The sequence below is a fragment of the Mercenaria mercenaria genome, chromosome 16 (assembly GCF_021730395.1).
Source record: "Mercenaria mercenaria strain notata chromosome 16, MADL_Memer_1, whole genome shotgun sequence".
Classification (NCBI taxonomy): Eukaryota; Metazoa; Mollusca; class Bivalvia; order Venerida; family Veneridae; genus Mercenaria; species Mercenaria mercenaria.
This window is the reverse complement of record NC_069376.1, coordinates 36,485,793-36,513,581: the sequence shown is the minus strand read 5'-3', so window position 1 is coordinate 36,513,581 and position 27,789 is coordinate 36,485,793. Positions and strand designations below refer to the sequence as shown.

Genomic DNA, 27,789 nt, shown 5'->3' with positions numbered 1-27,789 from the left:
CTTAGCGCTGACACATGTCGTAGAGTGTGCAGTATTTCATATATTGCATCGTTTTCGTCTGATATCCTTTACATACTTGTGCAAATGGTACCACACGTGAAAAGGATTTGAACATTTTTATAGATCAAGTGATCTCCCTTGATCTAAGATTAAGAGTAAAATGCATTGATTATTTAAACAAAACAAATAATGTCAATTTCAAAGAAATTTCTCTGTTTATTTCCAAATACATCTCCAAATTTTAATGCATTCTGACGATTTTACTGTCCTTGATCCGGTATCAGTATGAACCCCGAGAATGTTGCATATACTTCTTCCGGATGTCCGTACATATGGCTTGATCCGTGCCCCCTTATATATACTTGATCACCTATAGTCATAATAATAAGACATATTGATTACTATTTTATGTTTTAGGCAGTTTGTGTTTATACAACTATAGGCCTAACAGATTAGAGATTACTACACTCCTGTTTGTGAAATGGGGCGGGGTGGTGTGGATTGGCGTTTTTTTTTTATATCCTCTTACATAAGACTTTTGAAAAGAAAAGTTTTATTTTTTACTAAATTGTTACCTGGACAATGCACAGACAAAAAAGTAATGCAACGGGGTTTTATTTAATAAAATATGGGTTCCAGATCAACATTCGTCAAGTATATTTTTCATGAAAAGATGTGCATACAGTTTTATCATCATCAAAGCTAATTTGTACATAACAACCGATTAAGACTTGACAAAATGTTTTGTTAACACGGGACCGTTCGGCTCCAGGTGAGCTAAAATTGCAAAATGCGAAACAAGACGAGACAGACATTGTGACACCAAAGGTAACTCGGGGTCCGTTTTCATCGATGTTTTAAGACTGATTATTTGACCCCTGAAAATGCAAAACTCTTATTTTGCTCCGCCACTGTTTAATAAGTACAGACTTTACCGGAACTTGAAATAAATGTGAATTCTGCAGCAGCATATTATCTATACATATTTATTATAAACAAAGTGATAGCAAATTTAATATTTGCCATTCTTACGTCTAAGTTTCACACTTTTAACGTGGATAAATATGGGCCATGGAATGAAACAAAAAAATGATATAATATCGATAATGTAACTATTCAAGGCTTACCGAGTTTGAGAGACAGAAGTATGGCATTACTAGCAGATGCATAATCCACCGTGTTGTGTGCATAAGCAGTTACCTCGTAAGCACCGTTCTTATACAAGTCCAACCACATTTGTCCAGTCTGAAGAAATATGAAGTTAAATGTAGCTAAATGCAAAAACTGCCACGCTAGTTTTTTTCATTTGGAGCTAGATGTGACACATGGTCAGGTATGTTTTGTTTCACGAGGAGATTGATGTGACACATGGTCAGGTATGTTTTGTTTCATGTGGAGATTGATGTGACACATAGTCAGGTATGTTTTGTTTCATGTGGAGATTGACGTGACTCATGGTCAGGTATGTTTTATTTCCTGAGGAGCTTAATGTAACACATTGTCAGGTCTGTTTTGCAGCTAGATGTGACACAGGGTCAGGTATGTTTTATTTCCTGAGGAGCTAAATGTAACACATTGTCAGGTCTGTTTTGTTTCATGTGCAGCCTGATGTGACAAAGGTCAGGTCTGTTTTTGTTGCGTTTAGAGCTAGATGTGACAAAGGATCAGGTCTGTTTTGTTTCATGTGGAGCTAGATATGACACAGGGTTAGGTGTTTTTTTTTTGTTTTGTGAGGAGCTAGATATGACACGAGATCAGATATGTTTTGTTTCATGTGAAGCTAGATGTGACACAGGTCAGGTATGTTTTGTTCAATGCGGAGCTAGATGTGACACACGGTCAGGTATGTTTTGTTTCATGTGGTGCAAGATGTGACACATGGTCAGATATGTTTTGTTTCATTAGGAGAGGGTCGGCTATGTTTTGTTTCATGTGGATCTATCTGTGATACAGGGTCAGGTATGTTTTCTTTCATGTGGAGCTAGATGTGACACATGGTCAGATATGTTTTGTTTCATGAGGAGCTAGATGTAACATAGGATCAAGTATGTACTGTTTCATGTGGAGATAGATGTGACATTCATGTGGAGATAGATGTGACATAGGATCAAGTATGTTTTGTTTCATGTGGAACTAGACGTGACACTTGGTCAGATATGTTTTGTTTCATGAGAAGCTAGATGTGACACAAGGTCAGATATGTTTTGTTTTATGAGGAGAGGGTCAGGTATGTTTTGTTTAATGTGGAACTAGACGTAACACAACGTTAGATATGTCTTATTTCATGTGGAGCTAGATGTGACACATGGTCAGGTATGTTTTATTTCATGAGGAGCTTACAGTGCCTGAATATGAGACCAAATGAAACTCGCTCAGGTTTAATGTGTTTTTGTTTCATAGAGCTAAATGTGAGACAAGGTGAAACTCGCTCAGGTTTGTGTAATATTTTTCATAGAGACAAGGTGAAACTCGCTCAGGTTTGTGTAATATTTTTCATAGAGCTAAATGTGAGACAAGGTGAAACTCGCTCAGGTTTGTGTAATATTTTTCATAGAGCTAAATGTGAGACAAGGTGAAACTCGCTCAGGTTTGTGAAATATTTTTCATAGAGACAAGGTGAAACTCGCTCAGGTTTGTGTAATATTTTTCACAGAGCTGAATGTGAGACAAGGTGAAACTCGCTCAGGTTTGTGTAATATTTTTCATAGAGCTAAATGTGAGACAAGGTGAAACTCGCTCAGGTTTGTGTAATATTTGTCATAGAGCTAAATGTGATACATTAAAACATGTCATCTTGTTTTCTATAAAGCTGAACGAGAAAATCATAAACATATATATACTTTTCATGCGGGGATAATATGCCACCAGGGCACATGCTTTTTAGTCCCCTACCGGTTCGCCGGAGGGGACTATTTGAATGCCCTCCATACGTCTGTCAGTCCGTCCATCTTTCCGAGCATTCTTAGGTGGCTAGAGGAACAATAGGTAACTGCTATTTTTCTTTGATGTCATTCATTTCGTAAGGATTTTATGTGGCTTATTTTTTCTTTTACGTTACTAAAAGAACAATAGAGAGAACAAAAGAATAGCCGCATAAATACCCATAAATAGGAACGTACGTCAGTCCGTCCGCAAATCTGGATCCTGTAATTACTCGCTAGGTTGATAAAACCTATAGTAAGTTTACAGAAGCCAATATGTGGATAAAGCACGTACATGACTTATGCTTGTAGATCAAAGTTAAAGGTCACTACTGAAGGTCAAGTGAAATCAAATGTATTGATGAATTATCTTATTGGTACACACAAACGTTCCCCATGATGAGACAGTGTGTCAACACAAGACCTATGCTTGTCGGTTAAAGGTCAAGGTCCCTGTTTAAAGTCAAGTGAAAATTTGTTTCTGCTCAATAACTTTTAATTGCATTGAAGTTTTTTTTTTATTACTACACAGAAATAGTCTCGTGATTAGACTATTTGGTGCGCATGACCCATGGTTGTCGGTCAAAGGTCAATGTGCATTGATGGATTATCCTATAATACCACACACAAATGTTCACCATGAGAAAATGTGTGTGTGTATATGATCTATGCTTGTAGACGAAGGTCACTATTGAAATTCTAGTAAAAATAGTTTTTGTTTCTTAGCTAAGTTTTTATGACCCTTAGGTCAAATACCTTTTGCAATACATGTGACACAAACGTGTATACCCTTTATGCATTTTGACCATCGAGGGCTATAACTCTCGTCTGACAGAAATTCAGAACAAAATCCAAGGTGCATAACTTCACATGCTTATGATATTGCTATGATGTTTCAAGACTTTTGTCAAACTTTTTTTAGACATGTACGACCCTACCTTTTACATCCTTTTATGTATATTTTTACTAAGTCAAGGGCCATAACTTTGGTCTGGCTGTAGTATTTTTGATAAAGCCCTTAGTGAACAACTTCACATGCTGAATAATATTTCCGTAATGTTTCACAATCATGGATTATATACCTTTTGAAATACATGCGACAGAAACATATGCCGTTTTATGCATATTTTTGACTTAGTCTGGTCATGCCATCTTACACCAGGAGCACAAATGCCTGTGCTGAATAAAAATCCTGTGAGGGTTGAAGACTCTGGGTTAAATACATTTTTGAGATCGAGATCTGCACGACATAAATTTTGACGGACGGGCGGACGCACTCACGATTTGGTATTAGGTGTTTATTCCGTTGATTGAAAACAAAAGAATGACTACTGAAGAAACGTACGAGTTAAGTGGTTACGGAGTAAATACAATAGATTTCTCTTGTTCAGGAAACACCTACTACCGCCTAAGGTATCAATCGTTGGCTCTGACGGGCAGACGGACGGACAAGGGGAACTCTTAAGTGATTAGGGGCACAATAGTTACTCACGTATTGTGAAAGTCCGTGGTAGATGAAGACATACACCCCTGCATGCGGACAAGTAAATATACCTGTGTTATTGTTGTAGCCATTTCCTGTAAATCAGATCACATGCAGTAAAGCTTTTGCAAGACCATAATTGGAAACTCCATAAAATAAAAAAGAAATGTATAGTCATTATGCACAGGAGGTTTTTATTTATCGATTAACTGAACTGAAAATGGTATTCTTCGGAAATACTACAACATTTTTACACTTTGCTGATAACAATTTGCACCCCAGTCAGTCGTCGTAAAGTCGTAAAGACCCTACATTTTACAGAAAATGGTTTGGAATCAATATTCACAAGTTACTGAAACGGTAGATACTCGGCAATTTCCGTACAATGACGTATCCTACGTACGCGACTTCGGCATTTTCCGGTTGGTTCTTGTTTGAACTTCAGTACTAGCCGGGAAATACCGAAATGAAATTAGGAAAATACGGAATCGAACGTAAACTGGCGAATGAATGTCATTACAGGCCAACCTGATCAAACAAAATGACGTAACAAACTACAGCCACTTAACGTTGATGCTGCATACTGGTGCCAGAGTACTATTATTATTTCTGGTTTTAAAAGCGTTTTATAAAGTCAATCTGGACAGTAGCTTCTCTAAAGAAATCTCTAACCCATTCTTTAACACTTATAAAGTACTTTAGTAATAAATGCTAGACTGTAATACCTAGGTTTATCCAAACCCTGTCAAATGCAACACTTGTGTTTGTTGTCAGATTGACCATTTTTGTGAGTCCCGCAGAAAATGTAACGAAGGTGTTGGTCTGTTGCTGTCGCCGGTGTGGAACAACTGTAAAAGTATTGCAGGATGAGCTTTGTTCAAGTTATAGAATAAGAATTGAGCCGCGCCACGAGAAAACCAACATAGTAGCTTTGCGACCAGCATGGATCCAGACCAGCCTGTATTGTCTGATGTTGTTCGCTAACGGTTTCTCTAATTGCAATAGGCTTTGAATGCAAACAGCATGGATCCTGAACAGGCTGCACGGATGCGCAGGCTGGTCTGAATCCATCCTGCTCGCAAAACAACTATGTTGGTTTTCTAATAGCGCGGCTCAGATAGTTGTTCCGCAATGTCAATCGGCAACCTCCCAGCGAATTCGTTTTCTGCTCAGTGACTTCGGCATTTTTCGTTCATAAACGTAGCTCATATGTGCAATGGTTTCCATAACAACCACAGAATAAACATGAATAAAACGTATTCGAACAGAAAACCGATTGTCATAACGATGCCGATACCATAATATAATCATGACCACGTAAGAAATCTTTAAGGCATATTTGTTCTACCGTACTAAAGTCGTGTTTTTAAAACTTTTTTTTTGAAAATAGCACCTTTTGATCTATTAGTGATCTATAAGTGTGCCTGTCGCCTCCATAGTTGAGTAGTTCAACTTCATCGACTTCGTATCATTGCCCCTCGAATGGTTGGGGAGCCTGTTGTCAGACCTAATAGCTCATGTACACTTTACTTAAAGGTCCAATACTAAGGAAAGTGAACATTTTAATTTCTTTTAAAAAGCACAGAAACTATTTCATTTTATTGGAAAATGAAAGTTGGTATGTAGAAATTCGAAATAAATTGCAGTATATGTACAATTATTTTTCTATGAAGTATGAAGAAAGTTAAAAAGACCTGGGGGGTCATTCTGTCGATTCATTGAAATTTCAACATAATACACATACATTTCTTTGAGTTCCAAAGACCTTCTGTAAATTTTGACCTGCCAGTCTTCATTATTTAGTGTCTTGCAGAAGTCTATGCACTGGCTATGAAAAAAATTGCCAACTCACTTTCCCTTAGTAATGGACCTTTAAAAAGAAAATTTTGAAAACGAGGCATGTTACCTCAAAAGCTTGTTACAATACCAGTATGTAAATGATCCAGTTTAACGTGATTGTACAGCTCTAACCATAAAGACCTTAAAACTTCAAACGGTTTTCAATTGAATGCTTGAAAAAGTATCCAACTATATGCGACAACTGTCAAGAGTCTATGTCTGTCCTCTTTAGGTATAATGCATTTTGTCGGAAAGAATAAATGAAAATAAAACGTATACGGCTGTATTTCCCTTGGGGAAAATTGCTCCACATTTCCCATGGGGAAAATTGCTCCATATTCCCATGGGGAAAATTGCTCATATATTGGAATGTAAGTTTTTTCAATGGAAAAGGACTGATGGTTAATATACATGCTTCAGTAAGCCGCCTTTTCTGACAAGAATATAATCGACGGGTTTTTTGCTTACACATGTTCAAAATATAGGTTGTACACACGCTCAAAATTCACACCAGCATTAACAGAATCTATTTCATATCTGAAATTTAAGAGAACGAAGACAAAATAAAGCACAATGTAATATAACAGACTCCAATTCATACAAGAAATTTAAGAGAATATGAAAAATAGCAGGGGTACATACCTATGTTGCCCAAATTGTAAAACGAAGCATTAACAACCAGGAACATACAGCATATTGTCAAAGCAAGGTACATGTATGACGTCATTCTGAGATGAAAATGTTATCATTATAATTTGTTCAGTAAAAGAACACTAATCATTTATTTAACTTAAAGATTAAATCCTAATACCGATCCTCAAGTATTTCAAAGGCATACAGAAAGTGTGTTCAGCATTTAACTAGTTAGTGTTTTCAGCATTTCAATAATAAGTGTTTACAGCATTTAATTATTAAGTTTTTAAAACTTTTTAACTAATAATTGTATTCAGCATGTAGGTAGTTAAGTTTTAAGCATTTAATTCTAAAGTTAGTGTTTTCAGCATTCAACTAGTAAGTTTATTCAGCTTTTCATCAGTAAGTCTTTTCAGCATTTAATTAGTAAGTGTATTCAGCATTTAACTAGTAAGTGTATTCAGCAATGTACTAGTTAGTGTCTTCAGCATTTATCTAGTTAGTCTGGTTCAGCATTCCATTAGCTAGTGTTTTCAACATTTAAGTAGTAAGTGATTTCATCATTTAGCTATTGTTTTCAGCGTTTAACATTTTCTTGATTTTTACCTCTAACTGCTAACTGGTAAGTGTTTTCAGCATTAAATGAGTACATTCAGCATTTAGCTAGTCAGTGTTTTCAGCATTAAACTAGTGTTTTCAGCATTTAACTAGTAAGTATACAAATGTATTCAGAATTTAATCTGTAAGTGTTCTCAGCATTTAATTAACTAGTAAGTGTATTCAGCATTTAACTAAGTAGTAAGTATTTCCAGCTTTTAACTAGTAAATACATAAATGTATTTAGAATTTAATCAGTAAGTATTTTCAGTATTTTACTAGTAAGTGTGTTCAGCATTTAACTAACAACAGTCTTCAGCATTTTCAGCATTTAACTAATTAGACTAAGTGTCGTCAGCATCTAACTAGTTAGTGTATTAAGCATTTAACTAATGTTTTCAGCATTTAACTGCTAAGGGTCTTCAGCATTTAACTAGTAAGTACCAATAAGTGTATTCAACATTTTCAGCATTTAACTAGTTAATGTGTTCAGCATTTACCTAGGTAGTGTATTCAGCATTTAACTAGTTAGTGTTTAATGCATTTAGGTAGTTGATATGTTCAGTATTTAACTAGTTAGTATTTTCAACATTTGACTAGTATAGTAGGTGTATTCAGCATTTAACTAGTATAGTGTGTAAAGCATTTATTTAGTTAGTGATTACAGCTTTAAACTCGTTCGTGTTTTTCTGTCTTCAAGTGGTAAGTGTTTTCAGCAGTTAACTACCGTATTCAGCAACTAACTAGTTGCTAAATGTAAGTAGATTTTTTAAGTTTTCAAAAACTTTCTAATATTATCTACCCTAGTGTTTTTATCATTTGACTAGTAAAGTTCTTAGTGTTTTCAACAATTAACTAATTTTTAAAAGGTGTAGTTCTTTACATCTCAACTTTAAAGATAGATAACATTGTTAAAATGAGAGCCCACAGGGAAAATCGTTTTAAATTAACTGGAACAGTGAAACGAATTTCAAACAAATGATTATTCCTGGAATACATTGACTAACCTACTTGTGTATTATTTAGATAGAAGGAGTGTGAATTCATGTTTTAATTCAAGTGTTGTTCAAATATAATCAAGTATTCAACTGAATTTCTACCTTAGTGTCATATTTTTCCGTTTTAGATCCAAATTTTATTGAATTAGATGCGTGCCACCTTTCAGCGGATTTTTCGTATTTTAAAACTGTACATTTTACACCGTTTGTATAGTAAATTCTTTCGACTTACGTTAACTATGTAAATTTCTTTCTTCCTGGACTTCTAACCAGTACTCTGATACTCCCTGGTTAGGGACTGTGGAGACGGCGATCAAATTCCGCTCTCACCGGAATTCGAACAACCGACTATCCGATCAGGAGTCTGACGCTCTACACCTCCACCACAGTGCCTTACAAACTGTTCATATGTTAACCACTCAGATTCATGATATTCGCGTATAAAAGAGGATAATTTACAAGGTGGGGAAGAGCCGTGTGTCCTGACGTACACGAGCCGTGTGTCATAACATACAATAGCCTTGTGTCATGACATACAATATCCGTGTGTCCTGGCAAACAATAATCGTATGCCATGACATACAACAGCCGTGTGTTATAACATACAATAGCCATGTGCCATGACATACACTAGCCGTGTGTCATTATATATAATATCCGTGTGTCCTGGCATACAATAGCCGTGTGTCATGTCATACAATAGCCGTGTGTCATAACATATGATAGCCGTGTGCCATGACATACAATAGCCGTGTGTCACGACATACAATAGCCGTGTGTCGTGACATACAATATCCAGGTGTCCTGGCATACAATAGCCGTGTGTCATGACATACAATAGCCGTGTGTCCTGGCATGCAATAGCCGTGTGTCATGACATACAATAGCCGTGTGTCCTGGCATACAAGGGTCGTGTGTCATAACATACAATAGCCGTGTGCCATGACATGGAATAGCCGTGTGTCATGATATACAATAGCCGCGTGTCGTGACATAAAATAGACGTGTGTCCTGGCATACAATAGCCATGAGTTATGGCATACAAGGACCGTGTGTCATGACCAACAAAGTCATGACATACAAAGACCGTGTGTCATGATATACAAGAGGGTCATGATGACCCTGGATCGCTCACTTGAGTAATATGAGCTACATGTTTCAAATGTCAAACTGATGCTTAAATATTAAGAAAGTAGGTCAGTAGGTCACATTCATGGTCACTGAAAGTCAATGTTAAGATCGGTGTACAAAAACTGTCATCAAAATTTCACGGCAGTATCTTAAAAACAAGAAATTAGGTTAGTAGGTCAAGATCACAGTCAAGTGACCCCTTATTACTTGGGGTCATCAGGTAATTATAATTAAACGGTCAAGGAAGTATGACAAGATAATTTTTGAAGTTTTTTTCCTATGTAAATTATATACACGGAAGTACGTCAGTAGGTCACATTCATGGTCACTGAAAGTCAGTTTTAAGGTTGGTGTGCAAAACTTACATGACATCCAAATTTCAAGGCTGTATCTTAAAAACAAGAGGACCATGATGGTCCTGAATCGCTCACCTGTCACCACATGACCCAGTTTTGAACTGAGTATGGCGTCGTTTTTTCTATTATTTGACATAGTGACCTAGTTTTTAAACTCATGTGACCCAGTTTTTAACTTGACCTAGATATCATCAAGATAAAAATTCTGACCAATTTTCATGAAGATCCATTAAAAAATATGGCCTCTAGAGAGGTCACAAGGTTTTTCTATTATTTGAAGGCACGTGACCCAGTTTTGAACTTGACCTAGATATCATAAAGGTGAACATTCTCACCAATGTTCATGAAGATCTCATGAAAAATATGGCCTCTAGAGAGGTCACAAGGTTTTTCTATTTTTAGACCTACTGACCTAGTTTTTGACCGCATGTGACCCAGTTTCGAACTTGATCTAGATATTATCAAGGTAAACAGTCTCACCAATTTTTATGAAGATCCATTGAAAAATATGGCCTCTAGAGAGGTCAAAATGTTTTTCTATTTTTAGATCTACTGATCTAGTTTTTGATCGCAGTTGACCCAGTTTCGAACTTGATCTAGATATCATCAAAATAAATACTCAGACCAACTTTCATACAGATCCCATGAAAAATATGGCCTCTAGAGAGGTCACAATGTTTTTCTATTTTTAGACCTTTTAATATTTTTAGACCTTTTAACCTAGTTTTGGACCGCACATAAACCAGTTTCAAATTTGAAATAGATATCATCAAGATGAACATTCTGACCAATTTTCCTGAAGATCCATTGAGAAATATGGCCTCTAGAGAGGTCACAAGGTTTTTCTATTTTTAGACCAAACTGACCTAGTTTTTGTTCGCTCGTAACCCAGTTTCAAACTTGACCTAGATATTATCAAGGAGAACATTCTGACCAATTTTTATGAAGATCTCATAAAAAATATGGCCTCTAGGGAAGTCAAAAGGTTTTTCTATTTATAGACCTACTGACCTAATTTTTAAACACACGTAAGCCAGTTTTAAACTTGACCTAGATATCATCAAGGTGAACATTCTGACAAATTCATAAAGATCCCATGAAAAATGTGACCTCTAGAGTGGTCAAAAGCAAAAGTTTACGCACGCACGCATGCATGGACGACAGACGACGGACGCCACGCGATCACAAAAGCTCACTTTGTCACTTTGTGACAGGTGAGCTAAAAACAAGAAAGTAGGTCAGTAGGTCACATTCATAGTCACTGAAAGTTAGTTTTAAGATCGGTGTGCAAAACTGTACATGTCATCCAAATTTCAAAGCTGTATCTTAAAAAACAACAACAAGAAAGTCGGTCAGTAGGTCACATTCAAAGTCACGGAAAGTCAGTTTTCAAATCGGTGTGCAAAACTGTACATGTCATCCAAATTTCAAGGCCGTATCTTAAAAAATAAGAAAATAGGTCAGTAGGTCAAATTCAAGGTCACTGAAAATCAGTTTTCAAATCGATGTGCAAAACTGTACATGCCATCCAAATTTCAAGGCTGTATCGGCTTAAAAAAAGAAGGACGTAGGTCAGTAGGCCACATTCATTGTCACTGGAAGTCACTGAAAGTCAGTATAACAAGTGACCCCCTGGGCAGGGCCTCATTACATCCCAGAGGCATAATTTGAACAATCTTGTTAGAGATCAACTAGGCAATGATACATACCAAATATCAAAAGCCTAGACCGTAAACATTCAGACAAGAAGATTTTTTTCCTATATAAGTCCATGTAAAACTTGGGAACCCCTTGGCGAGGCCTCTAAGGGGCATAATTTGAATAATTTAGGTAGCGGACCACTAGGCAAAATAACATACCAAATATCAAGAGCCTGGGCTTTCCAGTTTCAGACATGAAGACTTTTTTTAAAGATTTTCCTATACAAGTCTATATTAACCATGCGACCCGGGCCGGGGCGGGGCCAAGTTTGACCCTAGGGGGATATTTTGAACAATATTGCTAGAGGACCATTAGATGATGCTACATACAAAATATTAAAGCCCCAGGCCCTGTGATTTAAGACAAGAAGATTTTCAAAGTTTTTTCCCCTATATAAGTATATATTAACCATGTGACCCCAGGGCGGGGACATATTTGACCCTAATAATTTGATTGGATAATTTGAACAAACTTGGTAGAGGACTATTAAATGATGCTACATACCAAATATCAAAGCACCAGACCCTGAGGATTTTCAAAGATTTTTTCCCTATATAAGTCTATATGTGGGCGGGCCAGGGCCATATTTGACCCTAGGGAGAAAATTTGAACAAACTTATTAGATAACCACTAGATGATGCTATATTACAAATATCAAAGCCCTATGCTTTGTGGTTTTGGACAAGAAAAATTTCAGTGTTTCCCTATATAAGTCTATGTAAACCATGTGACTCCCCAGGGAGAGGACATATTTGACCCTATGGGGATAATTTAAACAATCTTAGTAGAGAACCACTACATGACGTCACATACAAAATATCAAAGCCCTAGGCCATGTGATTTTGGACAAGAAGATTTACAAAGTTTTTCCCTATATAAGTCTATATAAACCATGTGACCCCCGGGGTGGGGCCATATTTGACCCTAGGGAAATAATTTGAACAATCTTGGACCACCAGATGATACCACATACCAAATATCAAAGCCCTAGGCCCTGTGGTTTTGGACAAGAAGATTTTCAAAGTGTTTCCCTATATAAATCTACGTAAACCATGTGACCCCTCCCCCATCCACCCAAGGGCGGGATCATATTTGACCCTAGGGGGATAATTTGAACAAACTTGGTACAGGACCACCAGATGATGCCACGCACCAAATATCAAAGCCCTAGCTACTGTGGTTTTGTACAAGAATATTTTTTCCTTTCGGTTGTCATGGCAAACAGAGGTCTGTATGGAATTCATTTCTTTGACTAACTTTTAATCAGGATCATGCAAGGAATATTCCTGCGAAGTTTCATCACAAAATTGGACTGGTGGTAGAGGCTGGGAGGTGTTGACGGACGACGTCGGACGCCGGACAATCACTGACCACAAAAGCTCACCCTTGAGCACTTCGCTCAAGTGAGCTAACAAGAGCCCTGTTCCATGACATACAAGGGCCGTGCGTCATGACATACATAGGCGGCGTTTCATGACATACAATAGCCGTGTGTCATGACATACAATATCCATGTGTCCTGGCATACAATAGCCGTGTGTCTTAGCATACAATAGCCGTGTGTCCTGACGAGCACGAGCCATGTGTCATCACATACAACAGCCGTGTGTCCTTACATACAATAGCCGTGTGTCCTGGCATACAATAGCCTTGTGTCCTGACGCACAATAGCCGTGTGTCATGACATACAATAGCAGTATGTCATGACATACAACAGCCGTGTGTCCTGGCATACAATATCCGTGTGTCCTGACATACAATAGCCGTGTGTCATGACATACAATAGCCGTGTGTCCTGGTACACAATAGCCGTGTGCCATGACATACAATAGCCGTGTGTCATGACATACAATAGCCGTGTGTCCTGGCATACAAAAGACGTGTGTCCTGACATAAAATAGCCGTGTGTCCTGGTATACAATAGCCGTGTGTCCTGACATACAATATATAATAGCCGTTTGTCATGACATACAATAGCCGTGTGTCCTGGTATACAATATCTATGTGTCATGACATACAATATCTGTGTGTCCTGGCATACAATAGCCGTGTGTCCTGACGTACACGAGCCGTGTGTCCTGGCATACAATAGCCGTGTGTCCTGACATACGATAGCCGCGTGTCATGACATACAATTGCCGTGTGTCCTGGCATACAATAGCCGTGTGTCCTGACGTACACGAGCCGTGTGTCCTGGCATACAATAGCAAGGTTTTCTGTATATGTCAGATTAGTCAACAAAATGTGTTTACTTTAAGTATCAATACCAGCGAGGTTTCTTCCAAGATGGATGTCTGAAATCAGCACCATAGTGTTATACGTTAATTGATTTAATTGTAAAAGTTAACAATAACAGACATGTTTGTAAACGTTCATGAAAACTAAACATACCTTATTAAACAGAAGAGACAACGCAAGCGAAAGATCTGTCCTTGCGTTTTGACGAAAGGTTATCTCATAACATAAAGTAAAACCTGAGAACATTCTATAGATTACCATCTGTGACTTTGAAAGTGTCTTTAGGGCATTACTGTCGTCCTCGACTGTATGATACGTCATAGGGAAACATAATCTCACTATCACACCTTTAGCTATTTCAACTGATATAATATACAAGTAATGACCTCGGACAATAGTTTTGACTATTGACCGGCAAGCCATTCGGTGCTTTATTACATTACATCAGCAATACATTTTCATCATCTTGTTTCTTTTTCTTTATACCTGGCACAATTAAGTGTTGATCTAGAAACCGGCAAACAGCACAAACTGTGGACCGGCGATTTATATAAGCAGTCAGGCTTTAATGTTTAGTTTTTTTTGTAGAAATATCTTTCACTGAGTGAACACAAGATGCAACATTTTCACGAATGGCATACTTAGTAACCACACAAAAATGAAGCTGCATGGTGTTCACGAGTGAGAAATGTTATTTCTTATCTTATATGAAAAACAAACATTTTTGTTGTTTTTGTTTCACGTCTTTTTATTTGTTAATGCTTTGTAATTCTGAACCAGTATGAAAAAATGTTTGATATTTTACACTATGAAATTATCAGATAAACTGAACTATTATTTGAATAATTCCCTGAGAAACACGTTATAAATGATGATATATAATCATATAAACGCTGCCCGTGTGCGTTATTTTCTAGCGAGATGTGACCGCAAGATCATAACTTGATATGTTGAAGGATTTTATTGCACGCACGCACGCGCGCACTAGCGCGCGCACGCATTTTGAACGTCACATTATAAAAACTCCTCTGCTAATTTATAGTTAGAGAACGAAGGCCATTCCAAGAAAATTTTCTTTACTTGTTTCAAGTCAACTTCTGTGACGTAACGACAACACATGAGGACGTCAAAGAGTTTGCAAAGTCGTCGGGAGACAGGCTCGGAACCTTTCTCTGAGATCACGTGCAGTAGGCAACTCATCAGTTTATTTTGAATGTCTTCGACTCGGTCTCTCCGCAACAGTTTACAGCGATCTGTATAAAAGAAAGGTATGCAATAAGAGTTAACAGCGATCTGTATAAAAGAAAAATATGCAATAAGAGTTTACAGCGATCTGTATAAAAGAAAGGTATGCAATAAGAGTTTACAGCGATCTGTATAAAAGAAAGATATGCAATAAGAGTTTACAGCGATCTGTATAAAAGAAAGGTATGCAATAAGAGTTTACAAGTTTACAGCGATCTGTATAAAAGAAAGGTATGCAATAAGAGTTTACAGCGATCCGTATAAAAGAAAGGTATGCAATAAGAGTTTACAGAGATCCGTATAAAAGAAAGATATGCAATAAGAGTTTACAGCGATCCGTATAAAAGAAAGATATGCAATAAGAGTTTACAGCGATCCGTATAAAAGAAAGGTATGCAATAAGAGTTTACAGCGATCCGTATAAAAGAAAGGTATGCAATAAGAGTTTACAGCGATCTGTATAAAAGAAAGATATGCAATAAGAGTTTACAGCAATCCGTTATACGAAATATATGCAATTAGGGTTAACAGTGATCTGTATTAAGATAGATATGCAATAAGACTTTAGAAGAGGGCCATGATGGCCCTATATCGCTCACCTGAGTAGAGTTGCTTACTTGAACAAGATCTAGGCCTTCTGATTTATTTTTAGCAAAATTATGAAGATTTCCCTATGCACAATCAAGTAACCCTGGGGCTGGGTCAATTTGACCCGGGGGGGGGGGGGGGGGGGGGGGGGGTCAAGATTTGAACAATTTTTGTAGAGGTCCACTAGGCAATGCTACATGTCTATATCTAAGCTCTAGGCCTTCTGGTTTATTTTTAGAAAATTTTTGAAGATTTTCATATGTAAAATCAAGTGACCCCTGGGGCGGAGCCAATTTAACCCCAGGGGTCATGATTTGAAACTTTTTTGTAGAAATCTACTAGGCAATGCTACATGTCAAATATCTAAGATCTAGGCCTTCTGGTTTATTTTTAGAAAATTTTTGAAGATTTTCATATGTAAAATCAAGTGACCCCTGGGGCGGGGTCAATTTTGACCATGGGGGTCATTATTTGAACAAATGCTGTAGAGGTCCACTAGGCCATGCTACATGTGAAATATTTAAGCTCTAGGCCTTCTGATTTATTTTTAGAAATTTTTTGAAGACTTTCATATGTAAAATCAAATGACCCTAGGGCGGGGTCAATTTTGACCCCGGGGTCATGATTTGAACAAATTTAGTAGAGGCCCACTAGGCAATGCTACATGTCAAATATCTAAGCTCTAGGCCTTCTGGTTTATTTTTAGAAATTTTTTTGAAGATTTTCATATGTAAAATCAAGTGACCCCTGGGGCGGGGTCAATTTTGACCCCGGGGTCATGATTTGAACAACTTTTGTATACGTAGAGGTCCACTAGGCAATGCCACATGCCAATTATCAAAGCTCCAGGGCTTATGCTTTTTGAGAAGAAGATTTTTTAAGATTTTCCTATGTACAATCAAGTAACCCCTGGGGCCCCGGGGTCATGATTTGAACAAACTTGGTAGAGGTCCATTAGGCAATACTTCACACCATATATCTAAGCTCTAGGGCTTTTGGTTTTTGAGAAGAAGATTTTTTATGATTTTCCTATGTAAAATCAAGTGACCTCTGGGGAGGGGTCACCCTGGGGGTCATAATTTAAACAAATTTTGTAGAGGTCCACTAGGCAATGCTACATGTCAAATATCTAAGCTCTAGGCCTTCTGGTTTATTTTTAGAAATTTTTTGAAGATTTTCATATGTAAAATCAAGTGACCCCTGAGGCGGGGTCAATTTTGAACCGGGGGTCAAGATTTGAACAATTTTAGTAGAGGTCCACTAGGCAATGCTCCATGTCAAATATCTAAGCTCTAGGGCTTCTGGTTTTTGAGAAGAAGATTTTTCGGCGACGCCGTCTAAATTCGTTTTCGTTACCTATGCCACGTGACTTCAGTTTGCAAATCAAACTACTTGATAACGCATTATAGATAATTTATCAAAATGGAAGATTTATGCAACACTGTGCCTGATTGGACGAGAGTGTCAATTTCTTTCACTCTGTTGACTGTGCTACGCTGAGTGAAATGTAGACAAGGCGTTTATCCTAAACGACGCTGTTCACAGTTTTAAAGCTAACTTTGGCCCAGTATATTTAGCAAGAATATTGATATATCTCAAAATGATAAGTAAGTTTAATAAATATGATAAAAACCTGTTCAAATACCAACATATATCAAATTAAAGAAAGAGCTGAATACGGTCTGCGTATCACATGAATAAGGGTGTGATAAGAGTCTTTTATGTAGAGAAGTGCTTTTTAAAAGATTTTACTTGTTACAATTGTCGTCTGTATATGAAAAGGTTTCTTGCTCTTGTGACTTATTCAGATTGCATATTAAAATGAGTACTTGTTTGCTTTGATATATTTGTTATAAATTATTTAATTGATTTATTATATATGAATATTTTTCTTTAGTATGGTATGCAAATATTGAACTCAGTTGAAATCTGTTTTATTATATATATGCTATATAATGACTGAATCTCATTACTCTGAAATGAAGGTACGCTGCATACAGTTTATCTATGTGATATAACTACGGTTAAACTTTGCTTATGGAACAGAAATATTGAAATAATTACAATTGTATCTTTTGCTTGACCTTCACTTTTTATAGGTGTAACGTTATTGTCCAAAGATTCATGAATAGCGAATATGCATTTGTTAAAGCGGGATCAGTTGGCCTATTTTAGAAATAAATAAAAATAATAAATAAAAAATCCTTTAATTGATTTTTTCTCATGTATTCTAATCAAACTTGATTTGTAGCATCTTTATTAGGCCCGCAGCCAACTTTGTTCAGCTGGGACATTTAACCCCTTTTAGGGGCTGCTAGAGCTAAAACTAGAAATGCCTTTATACAGCGTCTCATGAACAGCTTGGTGGATCTTTGTCATACTTGGTCTGGAGCATCATTATAAGGTCCTCTTCCAAATTTATTTATATAGGAACTTGGGCCCTATTAGGGACCACTATAGCTAAAAGTAGATATGCCTTTGTTCGCATTAACCACTAAAATGTAATGGATTTTTATCAAACTCGATGTGTAACAATATCGTAAGGTCTCCTGCTATTTTGTTACAAATGGGGATAGGGACCAATTAAGCTAAAAATATAAATACGTTTAATGACCTCTTCTCATGAACCGCTTCATGAATCTTGATCAAACTACTGCTGTAATTATTCGTCTAAGGATAAACGAAACAAAATTGCAACCCTACGAAACCTTTGCGAAAAATTAAAAGAGAACCATTTAAATTGTTAAAGTGCGGTGTTTAGTTTTGCAATTTGAAAAATGTTAGATGAAAGATGAATGTTAGATGAAAAATTCATAAACTTCTTTCCTTATTAAAATTCGCCGACCATCATTCTTAAAGATATTTCTTGTTTAAGATTGTCCTATGTAAAATCAAGTGACCCCTGGGGCGGGGTCAATTTTGACCTCGGGGTCATGATTTGAACAAACTTGGTAGAGGTCCATTAGGCAATGCTTCACACCAAATATCTAAGCTCTAGGGCTTCTGGTTTTTGAGAAGAAGATTTTTAAAGTTTTTCCTTTCGGTTGCCATGGCAACCAGAGTTCAGTATGGAATTCTTTGAATAATTTTTAAAGGGGACCATCTATGGAACATCCCTGTGAAGTTTCATCAAAGTTGGCAAGGTGGTTTAGGAGGAGATGTTGTTTAAAGTAAAGTGTGGACGGACGCCGGACGGACGGACGCCGGACGGTGAGCGATCACAATAGCTCACCCTGAGCACTTTGTGCTCAGGTGAGCTTAAAAACCTACTGGAGTTATTTTTATTGTTAATAAAGAGAAATGTGATAAAACAAACATAGGGACGACAGCCTGTTTGAAACAGCGTTATTCTTTTCATCTCACATGCAAGTATCGTGTGCAAAGTTTAAACACGAGACCAACCAACTATAACAGAAAATACCTCGCCACTAAAAACAAAAAGTGCCAGAAAGATGCACAAGAAACAATGATTTACTCTGCAAGGTCCTAAAGCGATTCGTTCACACATTTTAGGCGATTTTTCCTCTCCCTCAAAAATCAATAAAATGCAGGTACTGCAAAACTGACGAGTGGACTAAACTATTGATTTTTGCAAGATATCCAAATAAATAAAAAAAAAAACAACAACAAAAAACAACAAGAGGGTCATGATGACCCTGGATCGCTCACCTGAGTAATATGAGCTACATGTTTCTAATGTCAAACTGATGATAAAATATTAAGAAAGCCAGTAGGTCACATTCATGGTCAATGAAATACAGTTTTACGCTTGGTGTGCAAAACTGTTTATGTCATCAAAATTTCAAGGCTGTATCTTAAAAACAAGAAAGTAGGTCAGTAGGTCAAGGTCACAGTCAAGTGACAACATATTACTTGGGGTTATCAGGTAATTATAACTAAACAGTCTTGGAAATAGGATCAGATGATTTTTAGTATTTTTTCCTATATAACTCACATAATAACTAAGCGACCCCAGGGCGGGGCCTCTTTTAACCCCAGGGGCATAATTTGGATAAATTTGGTAGAGGTCTACTAGACAATGCATCATACCAAATATCAAAAGTCTAGGTCGTATGGTTTCAGACAAGAAGATTTTTAAAGTCTTTTTCCTATATAAAACTTGGGACCCCCAGGGGTACAATTTGAACAATTTTGGTTGAGGACCATAAGACAATGCTACAAACCAAATACCAAAACTCTAAGTGTTGTGGTTTCAGACAAGAAGATTTTTAAACTTTTTTTCCTATATAAGTCTATGTTAAACTTGGGACTCCCAGGGCGGGGCCATATTTGACCCTAGGGGGATAATTTGAACAATCTTGGTAGAGGACCACTAGAGATACAAAATATCAAAGCCCTAGGCCGTGTGGGTCCTGTGGTTTTAGACAAGAAGATTTTTAAAGTTTTTCCTTTCGGTTGCCATGGCAACCAGAGTTCTACATGGAATTCAATTTTTTGAACAATTTTGAATGGGGAACATCCAAGGATCATTCCTGTGAAGTTTGGTGTAATTCTGCCCAGTGGTTTTCAAGAAGATTTTTTTAGAAACTGTTGACGGATGACGGACGACGCACGACGGACGACGCACATCAAGCGGTCACAATAGCTCACCTTGTCACTTCGTGACAGGTGAGCTAAAAATGTGCAGAAGGGAGTAAACCGTGTAAACGCTTTTGAAAGTCGACATTTCTTCCTGCTTTTTTACCAATATCATAAACTCCTTTTCACTTGCTTTACCGTATTCTCAATGTCATAAATACACTTTATAATGTCAAACATTGTAAAAATGTACATGTTAAAAAATTGAGCCGAGCTTTAGACAATGTAGCTGTTGAATCCTTCATATAACACCAACAGTCACGTATTTCAAAATAATTGTCTTGCAGCGTGCGTTATTAGAAAATCAAATAAATATATTAACGGACAGCCTTCTTTCCACTAAAGAGAAAACCCAAACAATTTTAACAAATGACTAAAGCCTGATTTGAATATGTTATTGGCAAGAAACCTTTAGATCACATGTAAAAAAAAAGTTTAACAATTTATTTCTCTAGAGCGGAGCTACTAATCAGTACTCCTTGGAAATGGCCAAGGAAATTTTGATCAAGCCACCAACTATGACCACTTCCTCAAAACATTCAAAAATCTATCCACCGTATAAAGAGTGGCATCAGCTCTGACCATACTTCAACTCATCTCTGCTTTCATAATCTTCATTAATTAAAGTAATAAAACTATGATACTTATACTAACTTAATTAATAAATTGATATTATCATCTAATCGTAAGATGAACACATGTCATAGACCTACACATACCATATGACACTGTTCAATCGGTGGGCTAGTATAATTTGAAAGTTCTCATTTTTTATGCAAATTATGTATCATTACCATCGCGGAAACGCAAAAGAATACTATTATTCTGCGGTGGGTCTTTAAGACAGGTTTCTCCCATACATTCTTTTGCTAATACTTTGCCTTTCAATTTCTTTACCTTTAGCTCCACATAATTTCAGGTACATTTTTAAAATCGAATAGCAGCCCCTTTCTATCCTTCTGACACACAACATTTTTCATTGATGTAGTAAAGGGATGGATCTATATATTACCTCCATGACATTACACAGAATGACTATATGCATAATACTGTGATAATACTACAGATATATATGTGTAATTTTTATGTAAGCTCGCATATATCAAAAGAATCTTTTGTCAAAAGAACTTTTTTTTACTTAAGCATTGTCTTTTGTAACTGTTATGTTTCTTCTCCGCGTGTTGGAAACGAACTTTTATAAAACAAAGGGTTAATTAACTCGATCCGTAAATGCGATGTAAATCACATGCGTTCTGCGCGTGCTTGAAACGAACCTTTATATAACAAAGTGATAATTAACTCGATCCCAGAATGCCTTGCTTTTCAGACATGCCGTCTATGCGTGTTTGAAACGAACGCCTACTGTCATATTACTGATAAAACAAGATAATAATTAAACCTGATCTCAGAATGCTTACTGATACATTTGGTATGACATTATCTCGAAGTATCCGCATCGGTTGCTATGGTAACTCTATATAGGTACTAATATAGTATTAGCAGATGAAACGGAATACGTGCAATGTACATGTTTACTAGTGATACTTGTACAAATGTAGTCAAATTTCAAACTTTCCTGTCGCACAATAACACGACTACTAAACCCCAGCTCCACCACCAAAAAGTGGTGATAAGAATGCAACTATCATCGGTTTCAAAATGTAAACAGGTGGGTAAAATTTACATTATATTTTCATAAATAGAACTTATTTCAAAAATCGGAGAGTGTAGTGCCGCGTAAAAACATTTTAACTACAAGTTGACTGTGATTTCGTTAAAATATTATGTAAATTGTGTCGTCAAGAGCTTTTCTCCTATATGTAATTCTGGTGTTTGTAAATTTTGACATCTGTATGCATTCCAACTGAATTTCGATGCATAGATACTCTATATGAACATTATCGCCCATATTAATGGTCTAAATACTCGTACAAACATACACAAGTTTTTAATGAAATCTCCCGTATAAGAAATGTACCAGCACTTTTTAAAAGTGGCGGCACTCTCGCACCAGTGATCAAAAGATCAAACTGCATCTTGAACATGCTGTAATAATTTACGTAAAATCAAAGACAAAACAGGAACAAAATGTTACAACATATGAAATTTTCAAACTGTTATCCTGACTGTAGCCTAATTTTGCCCTGTTTTGTTATTTTCCATTCTGATCTGCATACAAATTACACATTTAAACTGTTAAATATGTTCAGTTTTACCCCTGATTGCCAAAAAAAAAAAAAAAAAGAAGTGAAAATGTGATTGCAATAAATTTGTCATTTTGTATCAAATTCTAATCAATGTAGTTCATTTCCATCCTCGTCTGGCCAGATTTCAATTTTTATCTTACATTTTCTTGAAGAATATTGTCAGTGCAGAATAAAAATCAAAAGAAAAGGGTGGGGTCATGTTTGATGCAAGAAAAATATTTTCAGTCAAACACAAAAACTGCAAAATCAATTTAAAATGAAAAAAATGAGACCCCAACTTGTAGTGGTAGTGTATGACCTAAGTTTCTATGACAAAGTCTATCAAGCTATTATTTCATTATGAAAATACTTCCAAAACGTCAAGCATAGATCTGTCATGAGATTTCAGCAAAATAAATGCTAAGAAAACAAGGAAAACAGCTCTACAGGGAAAAAAAAAAACAACAACAAGAAACCCCCCCCCCCCCCCCCCCCCCCCCCCAAAAAAAAAAAAAAACCCCGAGGACTATTTGAATCCGCCATTATGCGACTACAATGCGCCATTTTCCTATTTAGTGTCTGTATGCCTATATAGTAGTGGTGGCGCTGTGACGCACGGTTATCGTTAGAACGTCTGACTACAAATAAGTAGTTTGTTTTCATCGGAAATGTGGTATGATTCCAGGGATTGTCATTTAGCTTTTTATTCTAATGCCTTTAAAGTTTTTTAGAATTAAGAGAAGCATTAGAATTAAAAGAAGCATGTGTATGAACAATTTTTGAACACCTAATTTCTTAAAAACTTCTATATATTCAAATACCATGCAGACACTGTGTATCCACTGCAGATGGGGAATTTCAAGCGAAAAAGAAAAAGTGGACCTCTCGTTACAACTTTAAAGAAGAACGGTATCTTTTCAAGCCTTTTCCTCCGTAAGGATTAGTTCAAATAATCACAAAAATTATCCCTCTAAAGGCAGTTCTATAACAAGAAAAGACTCCGCAAACATATCGCCATTCAAAAAAGGCTTAATTTGTTAACCGTCAAAAAAAGTAACAACCAGAAATAACCTCCCAAATGAAACAAAAATTGTGACAAGTCATTTACTTTCAAATAAATTTTAAGATATGAAACGATTCTAATGATGATAATAAATATAGAGAATTACTTGAAAATATTAAGGAAATTGAGGAACGTGAGATTTAATTGTATCTATTTGGTGCATATGAAGAACCTGCCATTAATCTGGCAGATAACTTGATTGATTCCTTTGTTTTTAACAAAGAGATATGTTGCGAAGGAAGCCATTTCATATTGACAGATGTTCTAGAAATATTCGAAAAAGAAAATGTGAAAATTGAGTTTCTTTCACTTCTGAGCTTGGTAAAGTGGTGGCCTGGTAATTTCCACTTGATGATGTTGCGTAATAGAATGATTCAATGTAGATGGAGTTCGGCAGGACAGATATGTAAAATGATACATTTCTCGGAAAAAAAATGTCAGTAGGAAATATAATTTGGTGGACACGTCAATTCGTTGCTTCAGTAAAACAGAAAGCGCAAACTATACACTACAGCGCCACCACTACTGTATAGCGCACTGTTGCGATAGCGCCACCACTTTATATTTCGCAGTATTTGCTACTACAAGAAGTATCGTCTCACTGTTACAGTCACTGCGGGAAGTATCTTCTCTTTAAACTTACTTGTCGCAGTTATTGTCTCTACCGGAAATATCGTTTTCATAAACTCACCTATCGAAAGTAACAGTCTTTGTTGGAAATATCATTTTCACAAACTCATCTGTCAGAGTTATTGTCTCTACCGGAAATATCGTTTTCATAAACTCACCTTTCGCAGTAATAGTCTCTGTCAGAAATACCGTTTTCACAAACTCATCTGTCGCAGTAATAGTCTCTGTTGGAAATATTGTTTTCACAAACTCACCTGTCGCAGTAATAGTCTCTGTTGGAAATATCGTTTTCATAAACTCACCTGTCGCAGTAATTGTCTGTCGGAAATGTCCTTTTCACAAACTCACCTGTCGCAGTAATAGTCTCTGTTGGAAATATCCTTTTCACAAACTCATCTGTCGCAGTAATAGACTCTGTCGGAAATATCGTTTTCACAAACTCACCTGTCGCAGTAATAGTCTCTGTCGGAAATATCGTTTTCACAAACTCACCTGTCGCAGATATATCTTCTACATAAATTGACGTCCTTTAAGTTATAGCCAGGGTATGATCTATCATCTCTTTAAACTCATTTGTCTACATGATATGTGTTGATATAGTCACTACATACAGTATCGTCTCTTTAAATGCACATGTCGGTATGAATTATCGTCTGGTCTGTGTTCTTGATGAACTGTTAAAGTTACTACACCAAATACTATCTCTTTATAATCAAATGTCATATAGTAGTTGGAATGATGTTACATAAGTAGCAGTAGTGGTCACTACAAAAAGTATTGTTTACACAAACTCACCAATTGCTGTAATAGCCACAACATTACTATTGCTAACACAAACTCACCTGTCGCAGTTATAGTCATAGCACGAAGAATAGCCTCTTCCTCCAAGGATAAGTTAAGCTTGGCTATTTTCTTCGACAACATCATTTTTTCGTATAGAAGTGTTTCATCAAACACAAGTTTCATTTCTTCAAATGAAAAGAAAGCTCCATGTCGTGTGCTGAACACCCCTTTCTCCGCATTTATACCCCGCATTCCGCCGACTATTCCACTTTCTGTTCGAGATTCTGCGGGGAACAAAGACAGATCAAATAAACTCACTTTCATAAAAAATTTACGTAAATAACTATGGTTGTTGAAAATCACCCGTACAACTATTAGCGTTACGAAATCATGGTATTCGCGTACAACAACAACAACAAAGTTCGGCTGCAAAATGGCAAAAACTGCGAGACTCGCCGTGGTTTTGGGGACTTGAGGGTAATTGATGAAAGGTTTGATGTCCATGTTACACAATATTTGCTGCAGTTCTTAAGCAATGGGAAGAATACATGGAGGAAATTTTAACAGTCAAATCCAAGGGCGTAGCACGAAGTGTAGTTCATGTCGTAAAAAGTAGTAACCATTTTTTCTAACACTGTCGTTTCAAGTATGTCGTGTTAGAATCGAAATAACATTCATTCTGCTAATGGTGAGTGGTCAGTGTCACAATGGCCTTGAGGCTAAAACTATTTAAGAACACGAGTTTTTTGTTCTTAAGCGAAACAATATATCACTCAAGCCTACGGCCTTCATGATATACTCTTACGTGTAAGAACTCAAAACACGGGTTTTTCTACGATAAACCACACTTGGGAACTTATTATTTCTTAAATAGTTTTAGCCTCAAGGCCATTGTGACACTGACCACTCACCATTAACATAATGACCTCAAAACCAATAGAGATCTATTGACCAAAGGTACCCATCAGATGAAGTTTGACACCTTAAGTCCAAAACGTTCCTTTGTTACTGAGCAGAAACTGGTCCAGTCTTACGGACACTGTGACCTTGACCTTTGTTCCACAAACTCCCCAAAACAAAAAAAAAGACTATTTAAGTCTGATGACTGTAAGCAAAAGCATTCTTCACTAATTATGCTGAAACAATTTATTTTTTAGCTTGACCCGCAAAACACTCGACGCCATCTATTGACCACAGTCCTTCATCCAGTGGCATCTGACCATTATGAGACCAAACATCCTCTAATTAATGACCGGAAACCACATGGCCCACCGACAGACTGACAAAATATGATCAAAACAATATACCTCCGGACTTTGAGCTGTTTATACGGCGGCTACGCCCAAAAATGTGTAATTACCTCGAATAAGATTAGCCTGATCTTCTAAAGGCAAATCTAAAAATCCAGGAATTCGCTTTGCAAATCTCACTGACTCTGCAATGCGCATTTCTATATATTTCACACTGTGTTCGAGCACCTGACTGCGGATTTTCTCTTTTTCGTCTGCGGCATAGGAACGCGGAGCAGCTGCTTGAACTTTCTTCTTTACCTGTAGATTAACAATCGTTTCATAGATATATTAATAATTATACAATTATATAGTGTTTTACTAGATGAATTTTTGGGGGGTGGTGGGGGGGGGGGGTAGTTATAAATTTATTAATTATAAAACTTGCATTTATTTAGAATAATAATTATTTTGTTTGTTCAACTTTTAACCTATTGCAGTAATTTTACACTTCTTTCTATATTCATTATGTTCATAACTATTTTCATAATTATTATCATGATTAAAAAATTATAACTTTTACGTACCAGATAATTAGTTTGTTCCTCGATTAACGTCTGTTTTTCTGGCTCATCTGTGCGTGGAAATTCGGTAAAATATTGGTTGGCCTTTACGAGACGTTCAATCATTGTTGTTATTTCCTTTGTGTCTGAAAAATTAATTACAAACGGCATTTTAACAATCTAAATATACTACATGCACTTGTACTTAACCTGAGAGTTGAAGAGGCCTGTGATACTATACGCCGTACCATATATTCACATTCGGTAACAATCGCTTTTTTTTCTTTTTTTTTTCTTTTGTACGGAGAATGTCGGAAAAATACGAACAACTATATAAGTCTTTTGTCAGAAACAACTAGGAATAAAATCAAAAGTGATATGGCTCGGAAACTAGTCCAATAGAGATACAGCTTTAAACTCTTACATAAATCAACGTTTCAGGACTGTAGTAATATTGTGTACGTTAATAATGATTGTTTACCAAACCGTCCTATTTCAACGGGAATGATAATGTCACTTTGATCGTTATTTATGTCGACTTTTTCAGTTTCTCCTCCACCAACCTCGCGTTCAGACACCGTCGTATCTTCCCTTGTAGCAACGGCTGAATGTGGACACTGAAAAATATCGCAAAACTGAAAATCAATATCGACGTAGGATAAATCAACAAATAACATCAAATATATTAAAATCTAAATCACATCAATCAATCAATCAATCAAATCAATCAATCAAATCAAATCAATCAATCAATCAAATAATCAATCAATAAATTTCAATCAATCAAGCAAGCAAGCAAATGCTACAGTGTTGAGATCTGCTTTCTATTCATTTTGTTTTATTCTCACAAGAAGTGGAATCATTAGCGACTGATAATTTCTTCAAATACATATTTATGGACATCTATCTTCATACACATATAATAACTAGCTTGCAGAACGTAAGCGGTTCGACCAAGGTCCCCTATCTTGCCTGACATACATAATGCTGTGACGGCAGCCGAAGG

At 36.6% G+C, this 27,789-nt stretch overlaps 2 protein-coding genes across 3 annotated transcripts; both read right to left on the bottom strand.

The window, feature by feature from the left end:
- Positions 1–192: 192 nt before the first annotated feature.
- Positions 193–14,122, bottom strand: LOC123541577 (complement C1q-like protein 4). Of its 2 annotated transcripts, XM_045327144.2 has the most exons (6): positions 14,051–14,122; positions 6,886–6,971; positions 5,130–5,252; positions 4,414–4,499; positions 1,128–1,245; positions 193–370 (listed from the first exon to the last, which is right to left on the bottom strand). In XM_045327144.2, the coding sequence occupies exons 2-6, from the start codon at positions 6,968–6,970 to the stop codon at positions 261–263; spliced, it is 522 nt and encodes a 173-aa protein (XP_045183079.1). In that variant the 5' UTR covers position 6,971; positions 14,051–14,122; the 3' UTR covers positions 193–260. The 2 variants fall into 2 exon arrangements, with proteins under 2 accessions (XP_045183079.1, XP_045183080.1); XM_045327145.2 differs by lacking the exons at positions 6,886–6,971; positions 14,051–14,122 and adding an exon at positions 6,712–6,782.
- Positions 14,123–14,372: 250 nt separating this feature from the next.
- LOC123540423 (thyroid hormone receptor alpha-A-like) lies at positions 14,373–27,762 on the bottom strand. Its single transcript, XM_053525875.1, has 6 exons — positions 27,673–27,762; positions 27,265–27,400; positions 26,808–26,929; positions 26,352–26,541; positions 25,051–25,275; positions 14,373–15,150 (listed from the first exon to the last, which is right to left on the bottom strand). The coding sequence occupies exons 1-6, from the start codon at positions 27,760–27,762 to the stop codon at positions 14,912–14,914; spliced, it is 1,002 nt and encodes a 333-aa protein (XP_053381850.1). The 3' UTR covers positions 14,373–14,911.
- Between the last annotated feature and the right edge of the window lie 27 nt (positions 27,763–27,789).

Bases quoted from the DNA above. Each gene is read 5' to 3' on its own strand.
- LOC123541577 (XM_045327144.2), bottom strand. From the start codon at position 6,970: ATGACGTCATACATGTACCTTGCTTTGACAATATGCTGTATGTTCCTG. The intron at 4,500-5,129 runs GTATTACAGTCT...TCTGATTTACAG, and splicing joins CAGGGTTTGGATAAACCTAG to GAAATGGCTACAACAATAAC. The intron at 371-1,127 runs GTAAGCCTTGAA...TTATGACTATAG, and splicing joins ACTTCTGTCTCTCAAACTCG to GTGATCAAGTATATATAAGG.
- LOC123540423 (XM_053525875.1), bottom strand. From the start codon at position 27,762: ATGTCAGGCAAGATAGGGGACCTTGGTCGAACCGCTTACGTTCTGCAA. The intron at 26,542-26,807 runs GTACGTAAAAGT...GTTAATCTACAG, and splicing joins AGGAACAAACTAATTATCTG to GTAAAGAAGAAAGTTCAAGC. The intron at 15,151-25,050 runs GTGAGTTTGTGT...TCTTTTATACAG, and splicing joins TATGACTATAACTGCGACAG to ATCGCTGTAAACTGTTGCGG.